Source organism: Mirounga leonina, unplaced genomic scaffold (genome assembly GCF_011800145.1).
Source record: "Mirounga leonina isolate KUSES-001 unplaced genomic scaffold, KU_Mleo_1.0 Mir_166, whole genome shotgun sequence".
In the NCBI taxonomy this organism is placed as follows: domain Eukaryota; kingdom Metazoa; phylum Chordata; class Mammalia; order Carnivora; family Phocidae; genus Mirounga; species Mirounga leonina.
In genome coordinates, this window is record NW_023270418.1 from 33,466,485 (window position 1) to 33,482,918 (window position 16,434).

At 56.8% G+C, this 16,434-nt stretch overlaps 1 protein-coding gene across 1 annotated transcript in view; it reads left to right on the plus strand.

Moving 5' to 3' along the window:
• Positions 1-925: 925 nt before the first annotated feature.
• LRP5 (LDL receptor related protein 5) overlaps positions 926-16,434 on the plus strand; it is a 98,650-nt gene continuing 83,141 nt past the window's right edge. Inside the window, exon 1 of the mRNA XM_035013447.1 lies at positions 926-1,070. Within this exon, the coding sequence (XP_034869338.1) occupies positions 1,007-1,070 (64 nt within the window). The 5' untranslated portion in view covers positions 926-1,006. The remainder of the gene's footprint in view (positions 1,071-16,434) is intronic.

The following is a 16,434-nucleotide window of genomic DNA, read 5'->3' on the forward strand; positions in this document are numbered from 1 at the left end:
CTACCTGAGACGTTATATTTAGACCTGCCCAAGGGCACACCTGGTTCTAGGAAGCAGCAGAGCCAGAGTTTGAACTTGGGCCCACCAGTTCCGGAGCCAGTGCTTTGCCCCCTCCCAGGCCTTCTCGTGCCCTGAGGCTTCAGAGCTGAGCTGCCTGCTCAGCTGGGCAGAGCCGGGAGGATGGGGGGAGCTCGGGGCCATGCTGGCTCTATGAACCAAAGGTGAGGTCTGCCATCCTGGAGCAGCTCTCTGCCTCAGACCGCCTGGAAGCATATTTGGAAGAACAGCGTGTCTACTGCTCAGGGCTCGCGTACTGTAATACAGAGGGCATATATTTAGTTTAAAAAAATAACCTCAAGCTCACCCCACTCTCAGCCCCTGCAGCCCCGCCTCTGTCCATCATCCGCTTCTGTCCCTGCCTGGACCGACTCGCCGTCGCCCTTCTCCGCCCTCCGGGGCGCCCTCACCGGGGAGAACAGGTGTCTTGGGGCCGCCCCGAGCGACCGGACCCTGCCAGGGCGGCTGCGGTCTCGGGAAAGCGCACAGACCTGGCTCCGGGCTCCCGGCTTCCGACGCCGTAAGTGCCCCGCGGGGTGCGCTTCCCGCGCCCCGCCCCCGTGCCTCAGTTTCCCCGTCGGTAACGGCCGGGTCCTTGCGGCTCTACAGGTGACACACCCGCTTCCGGGACTCGATCGGCCCCGGAGGGCCCCCCCCCGCGGACTGTCAAGCCCGCGCCGCCCCCCGCCCCCCCGGGGAGCCCCCGGGGAGGCGGGGGCGCGGGGAGCCGCGGGCCGGCTCCGGGGGGCGCCCGCGGGAGGGCGCGGCGGCGCGGGGGGCGGGGACGCGGCGCGGCTTCCGCTCCCGCGCCTCCTCCCTCCTCCCCCGCCGTCCTGGTCCGCGGCGCCCGAGGGGGAGGCGGCAGGCGCCGGGAGCCGCGCGAGGAGCCGCCGCCGCCGCGCCATGGAGCCCGAGTGAGCGCGCGCGGGCCCGCCCGGCCCCGGACAACATGGAGGCGGCGCCGCCGCGGCTGCTGCTGCTGGCGCTCTGCTGCAGCCTGGCCCCCGCCGCGGGTAGGTGGGCGCGGGCCGCGGGGACAATGGCCCGGCGGCCAAGTGCGCGGCGCGCGGAAGCGCCTCGGCAAGTTGGCGGCGAGTTGGGCGCGCGCCGCGGGTGCCCGCCGCCCCCCGCCGCCCGGGGGCCGCGCGCGGGCCCTTTGTCTCGCCCCCCGGGCCCCTCCCGGGAAGGCCGGGCCCCGTCGCGCGTCCCGGGCCGGCGAGGGGGGCGCGCGGGCGGCGCCGACCCCGCCAGGTGCGGCGCGGGCGGGTCCTCACCTGCCGCGGCCCGGGGCGCGCTCCGAAGTGCGGCCGCGTGTAGCCGGCCGGGCGAGGCCGCGCCGGGACCGTGTGGACCCCGGGCGGCGGGCGGGCGCAGAGCGGGGACTTTCGGCGCAGAGGCAGGCCGCGCCGCCCTGCGTCGGGGACTCTTCGGCGAGCCCGTTTCCGATGGCCGCGCGGCAAGCCCGAGAACTGATTTGAGTCGCAGAGAAAGTTCTCAGACCGGGCGCCGGGGGCCTGGCCTGCTGCGCTGCCCTCTGTCCTCCGCGAGGCTGTCGGTTTCCGAGCGGACCGACACCTGCCAGGTGCCCGGGCGACCCGTCGGGCCGCCGGGCCCCCCCCGCCCCCGCCGTGGCCCCGGGCCGGTGTCCACGCCGGGGGTGGCCTCGGGGGGCCGCCGCGCGGGCTGACGTGGTCGCAGAGCACGGCGTGGTCGGGAGGCGCGCCGGTGTTCCCACTCGTGCGCAGCCTCTGGGAGATCGGGGGCCGGGGACCTTTCTCTGCAACTTTTGGTGTGTCCCAAGGGGTGGAGTTGAGGTCGGGAGGACTCAGGAAACCTAAGCGCGTTGTGAAACGCTACACGTGTTCTTCTAATTTGGAGATGGCCGTGTGGTTTTGAAGCAGACCCTTGCTACCTAAATCCTTCTCTTCGGATGGGAGTGTTCTGTTTTTCTGGAGTGTGGCCGGCCAAACTGGACAGGGCCACAGAGCCCTGGGCTCCCCGGGAGGCTGTTCTGCTGCTGGTAGCAGATTTCTGGGGGCTGCTGGTGGTGGTGGGTAGCTCAGGTCCCTTTGTCTGGGCCTCTTTAAGGCGAACAGCTGTCTCCCTGAATATTTCCAGTGTGGGACATTGCAGGGAGGTGTCCTGGCCAGGCGCTGTGGTCTCGTTCCCGTGCTGCGGCCCCTTCCTTGAGGTTTGGGGGGCATAGAGCAGATAGTTTCCCCAGGTCCCTTTGCCTCCCAGGCCAAGCCTCCAAGTGTTGGCGGGTTCACCCCAACTTTATCTCCCTCGGGAGCGTGTTTACATTTCTCAGCTATGTCTGATACCAGCAAAACAAGGTGACAACAAAAACGATGACAGTATCTGGGTAGTTCAGGCCAAGGCTGCTGCTTTTCTTTCCGGAAATGCCTGGATCACGGAGGCAAAAGGTTTTTTTTGTTTTTTGGGGGGAAGATGTTTGTTTTAAAGGTGGAGTTTCGCAGCGGGCTATGTTGCTTTTCACTTGGTTGCTGTTTCGGATTTCCTGTACCTTTCGGGGTGACGTTGCCGGAGTCGAATGCCTGTCGTTTTGCGGTTCGAGCCCCTAAGGAGAAGGAATCACATCTGTGGAGTTCAGTCGTGGAGGAGGCAAAAATAGAGTTGATTATTTTAACATTAGGAGGCATGTCAGCGGCACTGGCTAATGTGGCAACCCAGTCCTAAAATGGAAGGAGGAGGAGGACCCCTTCTGCACAACTGCTTTGACTCTTCCTGATACGTTCTGCGCCTGATTTCTGTGTTAGATTTATGCGTTGGTCCGGAGTGGAGCCAGTAAGTTGGTAGCTAATTATTTTTCCTGATTGCTTCCTGTTGCAATTTGAAGCTGTGAGCCCACGGAAATGCCTTTGTTTTAGCGGTCCCGGTGCTGGGAATGGCCTTCCCCAGCTCCACAGGCCCAGGCCTCTCCCCTCTGGTCCCACAGCACTTGCTACAGGACCACCTGTCCAGGACCCTCCCTTCAGCCCTCTACCCCGCCCCCCACCAAGGGTGGTCCCTGCAGATGCCTGCTGCCTGGCCCACTGGAAGGGCCCAGCAGGTGGGTGGCGGAGTTAAAAACTAAATGCTGGGGCGCCTGGGTGGCTCAGTTGGTTAAGCGACTGCCTTCGGCTCAGGTCATGATCCTGGAGTCCCAGGATCGAGTCCTGCATCGGGCTCCCTGCTCGGCAGGGAGTCTGCTTCTCCCTCTGACCCTCCTCTCTCTCATTCTCTCTCTCTCAAATAAATAAATAAAATCTTTAAAAAAAAAACACAAAAAAAACCTAAATGCTGTGTGGAGTCCACTGAGAGAGGTCTCCCCCCCTCCCCACCCCCAGTTTTCAAAGCAGGGCCCACGTGCTTTTAACCCTCCCTGTTCAAATCCAAGAATTTACCCCGTCAACCCGTATGATCCCACATTTGCTGTGGCGATCCTGTCGCATTTGGAACCCATTTAATTTCAGCTGCACTGTATCACCACTCAGGCATTTAGCAGAATTTGCAAACTGCTTGGGGGGGGGGGTGCAGTCAGGTGAGGAGGACTCAGCATGGCTGCTTGCCCTGCAGCTTGGGCTGAGAATGGGGGCTCTGGGGTCAGACCCGTCTGGGTTTCCATGCTCAGGAGCTGTTCGACTTTGGGTGACTTACTTAGCTTTTTTGCATCCAGTGTCTTCCCCTGATTCCCCCCTACCCCGGGCAGTTCGGTGACATGAAGTGTTGTGTGTGAAACCCTTTGCACCATCCCCGGCCCGGGTGTGGGACCAGGGGTAACCGAAATACAGTGCCTCTTGTGTAATAGGGTCCTTGATCTTTCTGGCCTAGAGGTCCAAACGCTCTGGATTTTTCTTCTGCGTGCGACCTTGGCTATCTAGTCCACTGTCCTGACTCATTTATTCCTACAACACTGGTGGGGGCTCTTGAGGTGATTAGCAGAGGGACAGCCCGAGTACCAGGGGCTAACGTCAGCCTTGGTGCTTGCTGCATGGAGGAGCTTGAGCATGCAAGCCCACCTCGTGTGCCTCAGTTTTCTCTTCTGTAAAACGGGATAATAATACTTCCTATCACTCAGTGAGTTAACACCTGCCTGGCACTCCGTCAGGTCTTGCCATTGCTGCTGTTACTCTTTGGCCCCTGGTGCCTTGTGAAGTGCGGGGACAGAATGGCAGATGAGGCTGTTAGGCCGTTCTGTGTTGATGGGAAGATAGGCAGACAGAAGCCGTGTGGGCAGCTGTGGGAGAGGTGGGCCCCGGGGTCTCTCCCTCACAGTCCCAGAGTCCTGTCCTTGACCACCAGGTGGTCTCCTCCACTGAAAGAGGCCAGATCACCCTGCAGAGTCTAGATGTGCTCCAGAAGGCAATGGAAGCTTCTGGAAGAATTTAGTCAGGAGTAGGAAATAAGATAGGAAATGCCGGCTGGAGTTGTCAGGCCTGTCCTAGGTGAAAGGTGTTGAATTGATTTTTTTTTTTAATCGAGGTGAAAATCACGTAATATAAAATGAACCTTTTGAAAGGATACAATTCGTCGGCATTTAGTACATTCACTATGCTGAGCTGTCACCACCTCAGTCTAGTTACAGACATTTCTGTCTCCCCAATATAAAACCCCACACCCATTAAACAAGAGCTTCCCATTCCCCTGCCACCAGCCCACTTTCGGTCTCAGTGGGGTTGCCTGTTCTGGATGTTTCTATACGCGGAGTCATATGATACGTAGGCCATTTGTGTCTGGCGGCTTCTGTCACTGAGCCTCAGTGTTTTCTAGGTTTGTCCGCGCTGTAGTGTGTGTCCCTGCCCCTTTCCTTTTCGATGCTGAACAGTATCCATCGTATGGTCCGAGTGCATTTGGCTTATCCACTCACCTGTCGATGGACCGACCTTGGTTGGGGCCCTCTCTGCAGGCCTGAGCTGCGGGCCGTGCCGTCTGAGTGGGGTTTGGAACAGTGGACGCTGTTTGAAGCTGGGCCGGGCGTGAGCAGATTTGTCCTTAGATCCGCGTCTCAGTTCAGAGATGTGAGAGCTGGTGGCCGAGGCTGGGGACAAGCGGAGGGCCGGTGCTGGCCTCCGGGAGGAGGGTGCTGGGAGGTGGGCTGCGTGCCGAAGCCCTGGGAGACACTGGACATTTGTGGCAGTCACTTAACACGTGCTCAGCACGGGGAGGCTCTGATGGGAGTGAGGGGCTGCGCCCCGGGCTTGCAGGCACCCTTGTTCGGAAAGCAGCGCTATGTCTGCTGCGAGGCAGGCCCCCTGGGGGGCTGTCCTGGGGACAGCGTGGGTCCCAGGGCTGACCTGTTGAGGCAGCTGCAGGTCTGGTCAAGAGCCGACCCCAGGGTCCTGCCTGCTACTCCGTCCTGGTCTCTGCTTTCTCTGGTGAGTGGTTTGCTAGCTCGTGGCCTCAGGTTCTTCGTCTGCAAAAGTGGGATGTGGCGTCTGGCTTGTGGGGTTCAGTGAGCCAGTGTCCGTGAGGAGGGACCAGGAGGCTCTTCCCTCAAGACAGGCCTCAGTGGGAAGGACACCAAGAGGTCCTGCCCTAGATGTCCAGGTTGCCTTTTCAGTGTGCTGGAGGGCACGATCAGAGGCAAGGTTGAGAACACCTTCCCCAGTGGAGGGCCAGGATGCTGAGACCTGTCGGGAGTCTGGGTTTGGCTCTGGCTTGTCCCTGAGAGGTACCTGGTAGCCCTGAACCTGTCTAGAGCTCCAACCAGGAGCAGACCTGGCTACTGACGCTTCCCTGGTAAGGAAGGGTGTCCCGCTCCCCGAAGCCCCGCGGCGCCCTTGTGCACGTCCGTTCTGCCACTCCCGAGCCCTGAGCAGCCCTGACTCCTGGACGCCTCCCAGGCCCGCCTTTGCCCACCTGGCTGGGGACAGTTAACCCACGGGCCCTGCCCACAGCTCACTTGCCGGGGGAGTGCTCCTCTCAGAGTGGCAGCGTGGCCCCGGAACCTCGGGTCCAGATGGAGTCCATGCCCAGAGGCACACGGAAGGAGCCAGCAAGTGGTCCACACACACTGGGCTCCTGACTGCCTCCCTGTGGGGTCTGGGGTGCACTTCCCTTCCATGAACCTCAGTTTCCTTCTTCTTTTTTTTTTTTTTAAGATTTAATTAATTTATTTGAGAGAGAGAATGAGAGAGAGCACAAGCAGGGGGAGTGGCAGACAGAGGGAGAGGCAGAAGGAGAAGCAGGCTCCTCTCTGAGCAGGAAGCCGGACGCGGGGCTTGATCCCAGGACCCTGGGATCATGTCCTGAGCCGAAGGCAGATGCTTAATGACTGAGTCACCCAGGCGTCCCTATTTCCACAATTTTTTTTTTATTGCCTGAAACAGAAACTATGTCTATAGAGCGGTCACACCCCATTCGTCGCTCTCTGCAGCCCCGGCAGACCTCTCTCCTACTTTCCTGTGGCTGCAGATCTGCCTGTTCTACCTGCCTCCTCTTCGTGGAATCATGTGGTGTTTGTCCTCTGGTGGATGGCTTATTTCATTTAGCGTAATGTTCTCGGGTTCATCTGAGCTGTAGTGTGTGGCAGAACTCCATTCCCTCTTATGGCTGAATCACAGCTCACTGTATGGAGATAGCTCACGTTTTGTTTGTCCACGCACCTGTCGAGGGACCCCGGGGCTCTTCACCCCTCTGGCTGCTGCTGAGAACATGGGTGTGCGAGCATCTCTCTGAGTCCCTGCTTTCACTTTGGGGAACGTGCCTGGGTGTGGAACTCCTGGACCATATGGTAAGTCTGTGTTTGATTTTTTTTGATGATCCATCAAACTGTGTTGTTCAGCGGCTGCACTGTTTAAGTGGCCGGCAGCAGCCTGGGAGTTCCAGTTTCTCCACATCCTGCTCAACACTTGTTTGCTTTGCTTTGCCCCCCCCTTTTTTTTTTTTTTTTTGGTGCTGGATGGTTCTAGTCATCCTAGTAGGTATGAAGCTAGTACTGTGTTGTGGTTTTGATCTGCATTTTCCTGGGCCGATGACATCGAGCATCTTTACGTGTACTTGTTGGCCATTTTCTTTTACAAATATGTATAAATATTTAAATGCAAGATGTACATGAATACATATGCACTGCTTAAATATTTACCATGGTTCTTGTTTCCGTGAGGATGAGCATCTTTGTTTATTGTCTGTTTTATTTCTCTCTTCAGAGATGACCAGACCTCTAACACAGATTATAACAAATGTATTACGTTGTTTTGAACCCGGCGCTCAGATTTTTTACATAAACCCAATCACTCTCTACCCGATTCTGTAGCCTTTTTTCCTTGCTGTCTTAAACATTTTCTGTGTCTTTACTTTTCAGATCTTCATTCTTTTTAAAAGCTAAGCCGTATGTCACAGTATGGATCTACCATCCTTCATAGCTTTTATCCATTGGAGGAGCATGCACGTTTTTCCAGGCTTTCTTGTTATTATGAGGCATGCTGCAGTGACTGCCTTGTTCATGCATATCTCCTTGCCCAAGAGAATAGCCACTTGTAAGTTTGTAAAGATACTGACAAATTCCGCCAAAGAGGCCCCGCTGGTTTATATTCTACCAAGCATCTGTGAAAGTTGTGCTTTCCCGTGCCCTCAACAGTGCTAGCAATGACCAGATTCCACTTTTCTTAAATCGGTTTGTTTAAAAATTATAACACCTTTTGATTTGCACATCCCTCATGACTGGCTTCTTGGCCATTTGGCCATTTGTATGTATTTTTCTGTAAATTGCCTACTCCTGTCCTGAGCCCATTTTTTTGTCGAGTTGTTTATCTTTTCTTTATTGATTTGTAGGAGCTGTTTATTTGGCACGGACCATAACTCTTTGTTAAATTTGTTCCACATTTTTCTTCTAAACTGTAGTTAGTCTTTCACCCTTATTTCTGGTGGTTTATTATCATAAAGGCAGTAAAAAGTTTCATGTAATCAAAACTATGTCTGTTCCCTTACGGTTTCTGGGTTTTGTGCTTTATTTCTCTCCCTTGAGATTGTAAACACCTCTTCCTTTATCTTCTTCCAGGGCTGTTACTGTTTTGTGTTCTACATTCAGACATTATTTTATCTGATTTTGGGGAGGTATGCAGTATGAGGTAGGGATCTGAACTGTCCCTGATGTGCCCCCCCACCCCTCCACCGTAAGTGGATAGGGAATTTTCCCAACACCATGACGGAACAGCCCATTCTATCCGCATTCATCTAAAATACCACTCACTGTTTCGTGTGCGGTGTTCACAGATGGCGTGGCTGCATATCCTGGCACCTTCTGCTCTGCTCCGTGGACCTGTGGCTGTTTGTCTGTACCAGTATGCTGTTTTAACTTCTGTAGCATCATAGCGTATTTAGAAACTGAGTGTACCACTCCCCCTTCATTGTTGTCTTCAAAAAATTGTGTCCACTGTTCTTGTACCTTTATTGTTTTTTTTTTTTAAGATTTTATTTATTTATTTGACAGAGACAGTGAGAGAGGGAACACAAGAAGGGGGAGTGGGAGAGGAAGAAGCAGGCTTTCTGCTGAGCAGGGAGCCCAATGTGGGACTCGATCCCAGGACCCTGCGATCATGACCTGAGCCGAAGGCAGACGCTTAACGACTGAGCCACCCAGGCGCCCCATTGTACCTTTATTCTTTTGTGATAAACTTCAGAGTCAGCCTATCAGGTTCCATCCTTTGATCTCTTGATCCAGAGACAGTAAATGGCCACATTCAACAGGTGTCAGAGGGCTGGACTTCAGAAGTGGTCTCCGACAAGCAAGCTGGCCTCTGGCTGTGGAAGTGAATTCATCTTCCACCACGAAGGAGCTGGTCTTCGTATTTCTGCTGCTTCTTGCATATGGAGTGCTTTAGAGGGGACATTTGTGCTGGATTGCCCACCGCGCTCCTGTTCTCGGGCTCACACCAGTGTCTGCTCGGGAGCCGAGCTCTAATGCAACTACTTCCAGTGTTAGCCTGAAGGCAGATATAATTACTGCGTAAATTACTGCTCCCCTCCCCTAGTTCATTCCAGAACAAAATGTGAGTAACTTTAATTTCTTACCTGGCTTGCACCCCTTTATTAGCCCAATGGGGAGGTGGTACTTGCCTAGCAGAAGTCTTAGGGAATTGCTCAGTCGGGCATTAAAAGCCGCCCGAGCGCATGGCCCTGGCCAGAACATGTCAGCCAGGTGGTTGGGTGCCTTTCAGACTGTCCACTTGCGATAGCTACCACCCTGGAGTTGGCCCTGAGAGGAGCAGGCCTTCTCCTCCGTGGGAGCCGAAGTGATGCCCGCACTGCAAGATGTGTTTCAGAGTCACATGTGTTCTCTGGTTGCTTTTTTGGGGGAAGGCCATTTCTTTCTCCAGAACATTCTCAGTTCCAAAAAGAGACCGATGGCAATGTGCACCGTCTTCGCACACCCCGACCCCCCCCCCCCCCCAGGATTCCTCCCACTGAGGCTGGAGCGCGGGGCCAACCCCAACGCCCGTTCTTCCTCTGCTCTGCTCTGCAGGCCGGGTCTCCATTCCCTCCTGCACATTGGAAAGCCCAGGTGCTCCTCCTTTCCTTCCCCCGCCCCCCACTTCTCCGGCACTGAGGCCTCACCTGTCGGCCCCCACAGTACTCACCCTTGGAGTGGGAGACTACACCAGCTTCCAGCAGGTCTCCCGGAATCGCTCCCTGCCCGTTTACCTGTCACTCTGGCCACATTAAGTTTTCCAAAACTAGTTTAATCATCTTCTTCCCCTTCTCAGAAAATGACACGATTTTCCCAGTGTCTGAAGTTGGAACTTTTTGGCCTGGTATTCTGTGCGGCCCCGGGCTGGCTTTAGCCCTCTCCTGTGCTCCCTGTTATGAGTGCTTATCCACACAGATCTGTCTCCGCGTAGTCCTCCCAGCCAGAGAGGGCCTTGGGGACAGAGGCTGCCTTCATGCTTGTGCTTCCACCTGCTGTCTGGCATGCCGTAGATGCTCCGTAGCTGTCTTGAGAATTCCCAAGGCCTCCTCTGTCCAGGGAGCAAATCTTACCCATCCTTACCCACTCTGGCCCCTAGATCTACAGCGTGGTAAGCTCCCACCCCCATCCTGGTATCCAGTGCTGCGTTCCCTGGATTATAGAACACCTGTCCTACATAACAGAAGGCTTGTGGGGCCAAGTGTGGGACCCACTCCACCAATAGAAACCCACATTCCTGAGGTATGGACTCTGAGAGGGCCTGCTACAGATAAAGCTGTTTTACTTCAAGAAACCCAGTGCATCCTGGACACACTTCACCATGGAGTCCCGGGTCCATGAAATACCTACCTGCTGTGGGGGGTGGTTCGTGCTGGCTGTCACCGTGTCACCTGTGTTTGCACAGAGTTCTCCTTTCCCACGGGCCAGCGCCGTATTGGCTCACGAGGGCCACAAGGCTGGATCCCCAGCCCTGCCCGGGAGCAGCCCCGGCACAGAGAACTTGTGTGGGCACTGCCCGCCTGAGAGGAGTGTGGGCCTGGTCATCTCGGTGCCAGCTGTGGCCCCAGCTTTGCCTCTCCCCGCAGAGCAGGTGAGCACCTGGCCTTGCGTGTGTTGAGCAGGACAGCCCTGAAGCATGTCCCCCTTTGCCGCCCCCCCTGACCTGCTGGGCTGGGTACAGAGTGCCACGTCCCCGGGGAGGACGCGGTGTGGGCCATCTGCAGCCCGGGGAGGTCTCTGCCCCTGTTGCCCCCCGGGTGACCTCAGCAGAGGGAGTGGAATGGCCCACTGAGGCTCTCCTCGTTTTCATGTCATCCCCACCTTCTTCCTGGAGGGGTTTGAGCCGCCAGCCGTGGAGCGTGCGGGCGATGGCTCAAAATGAAGGAGCAGAACAAAGAGCAGTTTTCATCCATTGGGCTACCGTTTCTTTTTTTAAAAGATTTTATTTATTTATTTGACAGAGACACAGCAAGAGAGGGAACGGGAGAGGGGGAAGCAGGCTTCCCACGGAGCAGGGAGCCCGATGTGGGGCTCGATCCCAGGGCCCTGGGACCATGACCTGAGCTGAAGGCAGATGCTTAACGACTGAGCCACCCAGGTGCCCTGGGCTACCGTTTCTAGTCTCTAAAACATTTTCCCTTTGTTTGGAAAGATGTACCCTTTCAAGGAAAGGGCCTTTATTAAGTATTAACCTTTTCTGCGTATTGATTCGGCCTGCAGGTGGCCCGGGGCAGCTGGCTCGAGCTCTGTAAGGCCCACCAGCAGCACGGGGGCCCGAAGCAGGCTGGGGTTCCCTTTGCCCTCACAGGGGGGGTCTTCATTCAGCGCCTCCGTGGCCCCTTGGGCCATGGACCTGGGCTGGGAGTAACTGATTTGGAGGGTGAAGTAGAATCATTCCAGGATCCAGGCAGGTGTGGCCACGAGGGGGGCGCTGGGCCCCGGCAGCCCCCTTGCTCTGCTCCATCTGGGAGGATCCAGAAAGACCTGTTCAGAAACCCTCCCCCTGCCCCACCACCCTAAAGCATTCCTCCAGCCAGACTCCTGCAGCCCTGTGTGGCCCAGGTCTTGAGACCTCTCTCCAGAGCAGGGCCTTCCCGGGGCCCCACCCCCGTCAGGATGGAATGTGACCGGAGGTGGGACTCCATCACACAAGCCCAGGGATCCCTTTGGGGTACCGCCTGAACGTGGGCCTGCGAGACGGGGTTCCCAGGGTCTCCAGGCGCGTCGTCACTGATCTCTCACCACGGTAAGGGTGTACGGTCTCTCCTGGAGGGCTGGGATCTGGGCACGGGGGAGGTGCGGGGTTTTCCTGAACTTCAGTAGCTGGGTCAGCAGAAGCAGGAGGGGATGCAGAGTTAGGAACGCACTCCCATCCACGGTCAGTGAGGTCCTCACTGTCAAAAGTGACAGGGGACACGTTTGGTTAGTGTCCCCCTTCCGCTCCTTGTGGGTGTGAAGAAGACAGGTGGGCCCCGTTTCTTCTCGCCCGCCTGTAGTACCAAAGGTCAGCTGGGTCACCGGTGATTTCTCGGGAAGTTCACCCCACTGTAGCCCACTAAGCATGGTATGTGTTTGCATCCCGCAGCTGCCCCCACTCCGGTGCTGGCCCCCCCAGCAGAGTCACTGTCTTGGGTACCCCCGGACTGAGGACATGCTGCACCCCAGCCTCCTTCCCTGCCGACTCCCCCAGGTTCACTGTGAACGGCTGAGGGGGCTGCTAGAGGAATCTGAGCCCGGAGCCCAGGGGCCTCCTCCACCTGTTCTGGCCCTGCCCACGTTCCTGGCTCCGCTCGCAGCTCTGCGGCCTTGGGCAAGTGAGTTAACTCCTCTGGGCCTCAGTTTCCTCACGTGTCGGGGTAATCGTTGCCCGAGGAGGCAACGAGGCTGCAGAGTGCTTAGCGCGGGGCTGGCTCCCGGTGAGTGCTCAATAATTATTAGCTATTAGGGTTATTATTACAATCATTAATTGTTATTCTCTGGGGAGAGGGCCCTCAGGGGATTCTGGAGTCAGGTTCAACTCCAGCTCAGTGGTGACTTGGCTGAAACCATCTTAGCTCAGAGTCATCAGAAGCTGGAGTGCTGAGTTGCGTTAATGGCCATATTGAGCCTGATTTCTCTGTACTGAATTTGCTTCCTTGCCGAGATGAAGCCTGGCAGGGGTGGGCTCTGGAAGCCCCGGGCCTGGGGGAGCAGGGGCACATGTCCATGGGGGGCGGGGATGCTTCCTGGGCCTTTGCTCTGTCAGAGGTGTGGCCAGGGGTGCTTTGGGCTTCGTTCCTTCATCTGGAGGCCTCCCCCGATCGATGTGTAGGGTGTTATCAACACACCCCTTACCTGTCCCTCCTCAGAGGAAATTGTTAGGGAGCCTGCTTTCTTCTCTCCCTCTTGCCCGTCTTCTGACAGCCCCCCGGGCTGGGGCAGGGCGTCCTCTGCGGCGGATCGGCCGCCTGGCTGGCCAGCAGTCGTCTCTGGTCCTCTTGTGTCTGTTGGCCCTCCTGCCCCATCAGTTTCCCACTGAAGGCAGAGGAGGGAGCCCGGGCACCGAGTCTTCCCCCTCAGGTGAGCTCCCTGCTCCATCCAGCTTTCCTGCCCTGGGATGTGGACGGTCAGGGCCTTTGTCCCAGGTGGCCGACGGGGCCCTGTGCCCAGAGAGGCTGCTTTCCAGCCCGTGTGCCAGACCGGCTCTCCCATTGCCACCTCCGTCTCTTCCACAGCCTGCAGGAGGGGCGCAGACCCTGCAGCCCTGAGCTCCCTGAGCTCCCGGCCCTTCCCCTGCACCTGCCCTCTGGCCACGAGCCCAGGTGGGACCTGCCCGTCCCTTCCTCAGTCTAGGCTGGCTTTCCTGACTTCCTGTTGCCTCTAGCCCGAGAGTAATTTGAGCCTCTGGCAGGTGCTCCTGTGTGCCTGGCCCAGAACTAGGCCCCTGGGACAGGATGAACACAGGCAGGCAGCGGCTCTGTCCTCATGGCCAGCCCAGGCCAGGCCGGGAATAGAACGCTCTGACCCTCGGTCAGCGGTGACTGCACTTTAGGTGAGGCCGGGAAGGGAGGGCAGCCCTCCACCCCGTGCCACCTGGACCTCGGCTTCGTCTGGTCTTTCCCCCTGGGGAGAGCATGGCGGCCTCTCTGCCTGGCGGGCCATTCTTCTCCTGTTTCGACCTTCACACCAGCCCTGGAGGCAGGGAGGCTGGCCACATCTCCGTGGTCACCGAAGAGCCTCAGAGTGCTGACCTAGGTTTGGAGAGTGAGCCAGTTGAGTGGCAGGCACTCCCTCCCCCGCCCCCGGCACTCACTGCTCAGTGTGCGACAGGAATGTTAGGCCCTGTCACGAGGGAGACGTGTAGCTCCACGCTTAGCGCCCAGTGGTCCCTATGCGGGGGCCCTCGTGGAGTGTGGATTCACACTCCTGGGTTGCTGTGTGGTTCTAATGCTTGGCGTGTCCATACCCCCTTCCTACACATGGGAACGTTGAATCTGAGGAGAACCTGGACGCTGTACAGGGTTGTGCTGGGATGATGGTTGGGGGTGGGGCGGCTGGGGTAGGAGCCGCAGAGATGAGCAGGAGGGGCTGCTGACCCACCTGCCTGACCTGGCTCCCCCTCCAAAGCAGCAGTCTTCTGGGATCTGCTGTCTCGCCTGAGAAGGAGCAGGCTGCAGGTGCCCCTCTCTGTTCCGTTTCTTCTCCCTGGGGATGGAAGGATTGTCCTGGAACACAGGACCCGGATATGTGGTCAGGTGGCGGGAGGCCACTGTCCCTAGGGGGCAGAGGCTGAGGGACGGGGCTTCCTCCTTGGCGTGTGGTAGGTTCACCGCAGTGTCTTGGGGGCTGAATGCTGCTCCTTTGTCTCTCTGACCCTTCTGCAGAGAGATCTTGGAGTCATTCAATTGCCCCATTAGGCAGAATGAATGAATTTCAAGTACTTTGGTAAGAACCTGCACTATTTGTTCTCCTGTGTTGCTGAGTAGTGGAGGGTGACTTTGGGCAGGTTACCCAGCCCCCTCGTGCCTCAGTTCCCTGGTCCGCATACCCGCATACCAAAAGAGCTCCCCTAGGGCTTCTCCAAACCCTAATTCCAAACCCTAAAGAAGCCTGAACCCTAATTTTGGGCTTCTCCACATTCTCATGAACCTCCAGACCCGATGCTTAGCTTGTTCCCGGGATAATCAGAGCTGGTCTTCAGTGCTGAGCGTTATAGGCAGCCCCCAGACCTGCATAAGATATTCGGGACCGAGAAGATCCAGCTCTTGAAGGCATGTTAGCGTTCAGAGAGGCTTCAGTGGGGACCAAGAGGCAAGAGGTTAAAGCAGACCACGGTGAGGATGGTTTCTGTCTGTCCGCTTCTCTCTGCCTGGAACAGAGGTGTCGCGAGCCTGAGGTCTTTTGTTTGGCTCCTGGCCGCAGCCTCGAGGCCTCAGCACCCAGCAGCTGCTTTTTTCAGGAACAGTAGATCATTTGAAAGCAGAGCCTCCCAGTTTTGCCCCATAAAAAGGAGATTTTGCAGAGTGATGGTAAATTTGGCACGCCTTTATTATTTTTTTTTTTTTGCACCACTTAAAGAAAATAAAAGCTGGTACAAAGGTATGTTTGTTTCTGAAATGCGTTTCCTTTCCCAGATGTTCTTTTCTGCCAATTCCAAAATGCATTCTGAGCTCAGTTCTCATTTCCTCTCTGCCGAGCAGAACAATGAGATCTCTGTGACCACACGGGGGAAAGCGCCGTCTTCCTCGCCAGTGGACCTTGGGGGGAGGGCTGCAGTGGTCCCACCTTCTCCCACTTCAGTGGAAACGACCTGTTGGTGCCAGCCCGGTTAGAGACCCCCGCTGACTGTTGCGGGTTTGGCAGCCCGCGTGCCCGTGGTGGGAACTTGCAGGGTGGGGGCTTAGAGGCACCAGGCGGTCTGCACCTTTGTTCCTGAATCTTGAGTTTGCTGTGTGGCCTTGCACTAAATTCTTGTATGTGCATTGCATTTGTGCACCCTGGGGCGTGGGACTATCTGTGCTCCCTGGAGCTGATCTGGCCCCTTCTTTCTTGGATCCAACACTGGTCCCTGGCCAAAGGGCAGGTATCCAGGACACAGTGCAGATGCCAAGTTGGCCGGAGAGCCAGATAGAACTGGGTGGGCATCACCAGAGTCAGCAGGGCCTCAGGCCTTCCTCAGCTGGCTGGCCTGACCCTTTTTCACTTGAGACGGGTGGTACGTGTGCTCCTTGGGAGCTGTGAACCACACACCTGCCCGTGCTCACACATAATACACACATGCATGCTCCCACGTGCAGTACCCTTAGAACCTTCTCGGTTGATTTCCAAGGACTGTAAAGAGGCCCATAAAAGCTTGCACTTAGGATGGTTTTGATACTGGTCTCCATTAAGAATGTTTTCTACGGGGTGTGCATTTTTAGTTGGGGTGTGCATTTCATGAAATCCTTACTTTTTGGTCAATGCATCCTGCCTTAGAACACCCACGATACAACTATCTAGACTTAATAAAAATAGCTGGTAGTTACTGCACGTTTATAGTGTATCAGGCAGGTTCTAAGGGATATTCAGCGACTCATTTCATCCTTGCAGCTGCTCTGGGGACTGGGTGCCCGTTATATAGATAAGCAGACTAAGGTTAGGAGAGCCTGCAAAACTTGCTTGGGGTCACGCAGGGACTAAAATTGACAGGCTGAGGCCCCACTGCCTACCCCTTAATTGCTTTTTGAATTATAAAAGTGTTTTCTTTCATCTATAAAGGAAATAGGCTGCAGAGCCCCCAGTGCATTTAAATAAGTGGCTTTCATTATTGGGGGGGGAGGACACCGAGGCCAGAGGGCTCTCCTGGGTGGCCCCACCTTCTGTACGAACCTGAGCTGCCACCTGGTGCCTATTTGCATGGGGCTTCCAGGACACCGGGTGGAAGCTACTGCCTTCCTCCCCCTTGCTGGAATGGGCCAGCGGCGTCAGCCCCCCAGGGCCCCTGAGTTAGT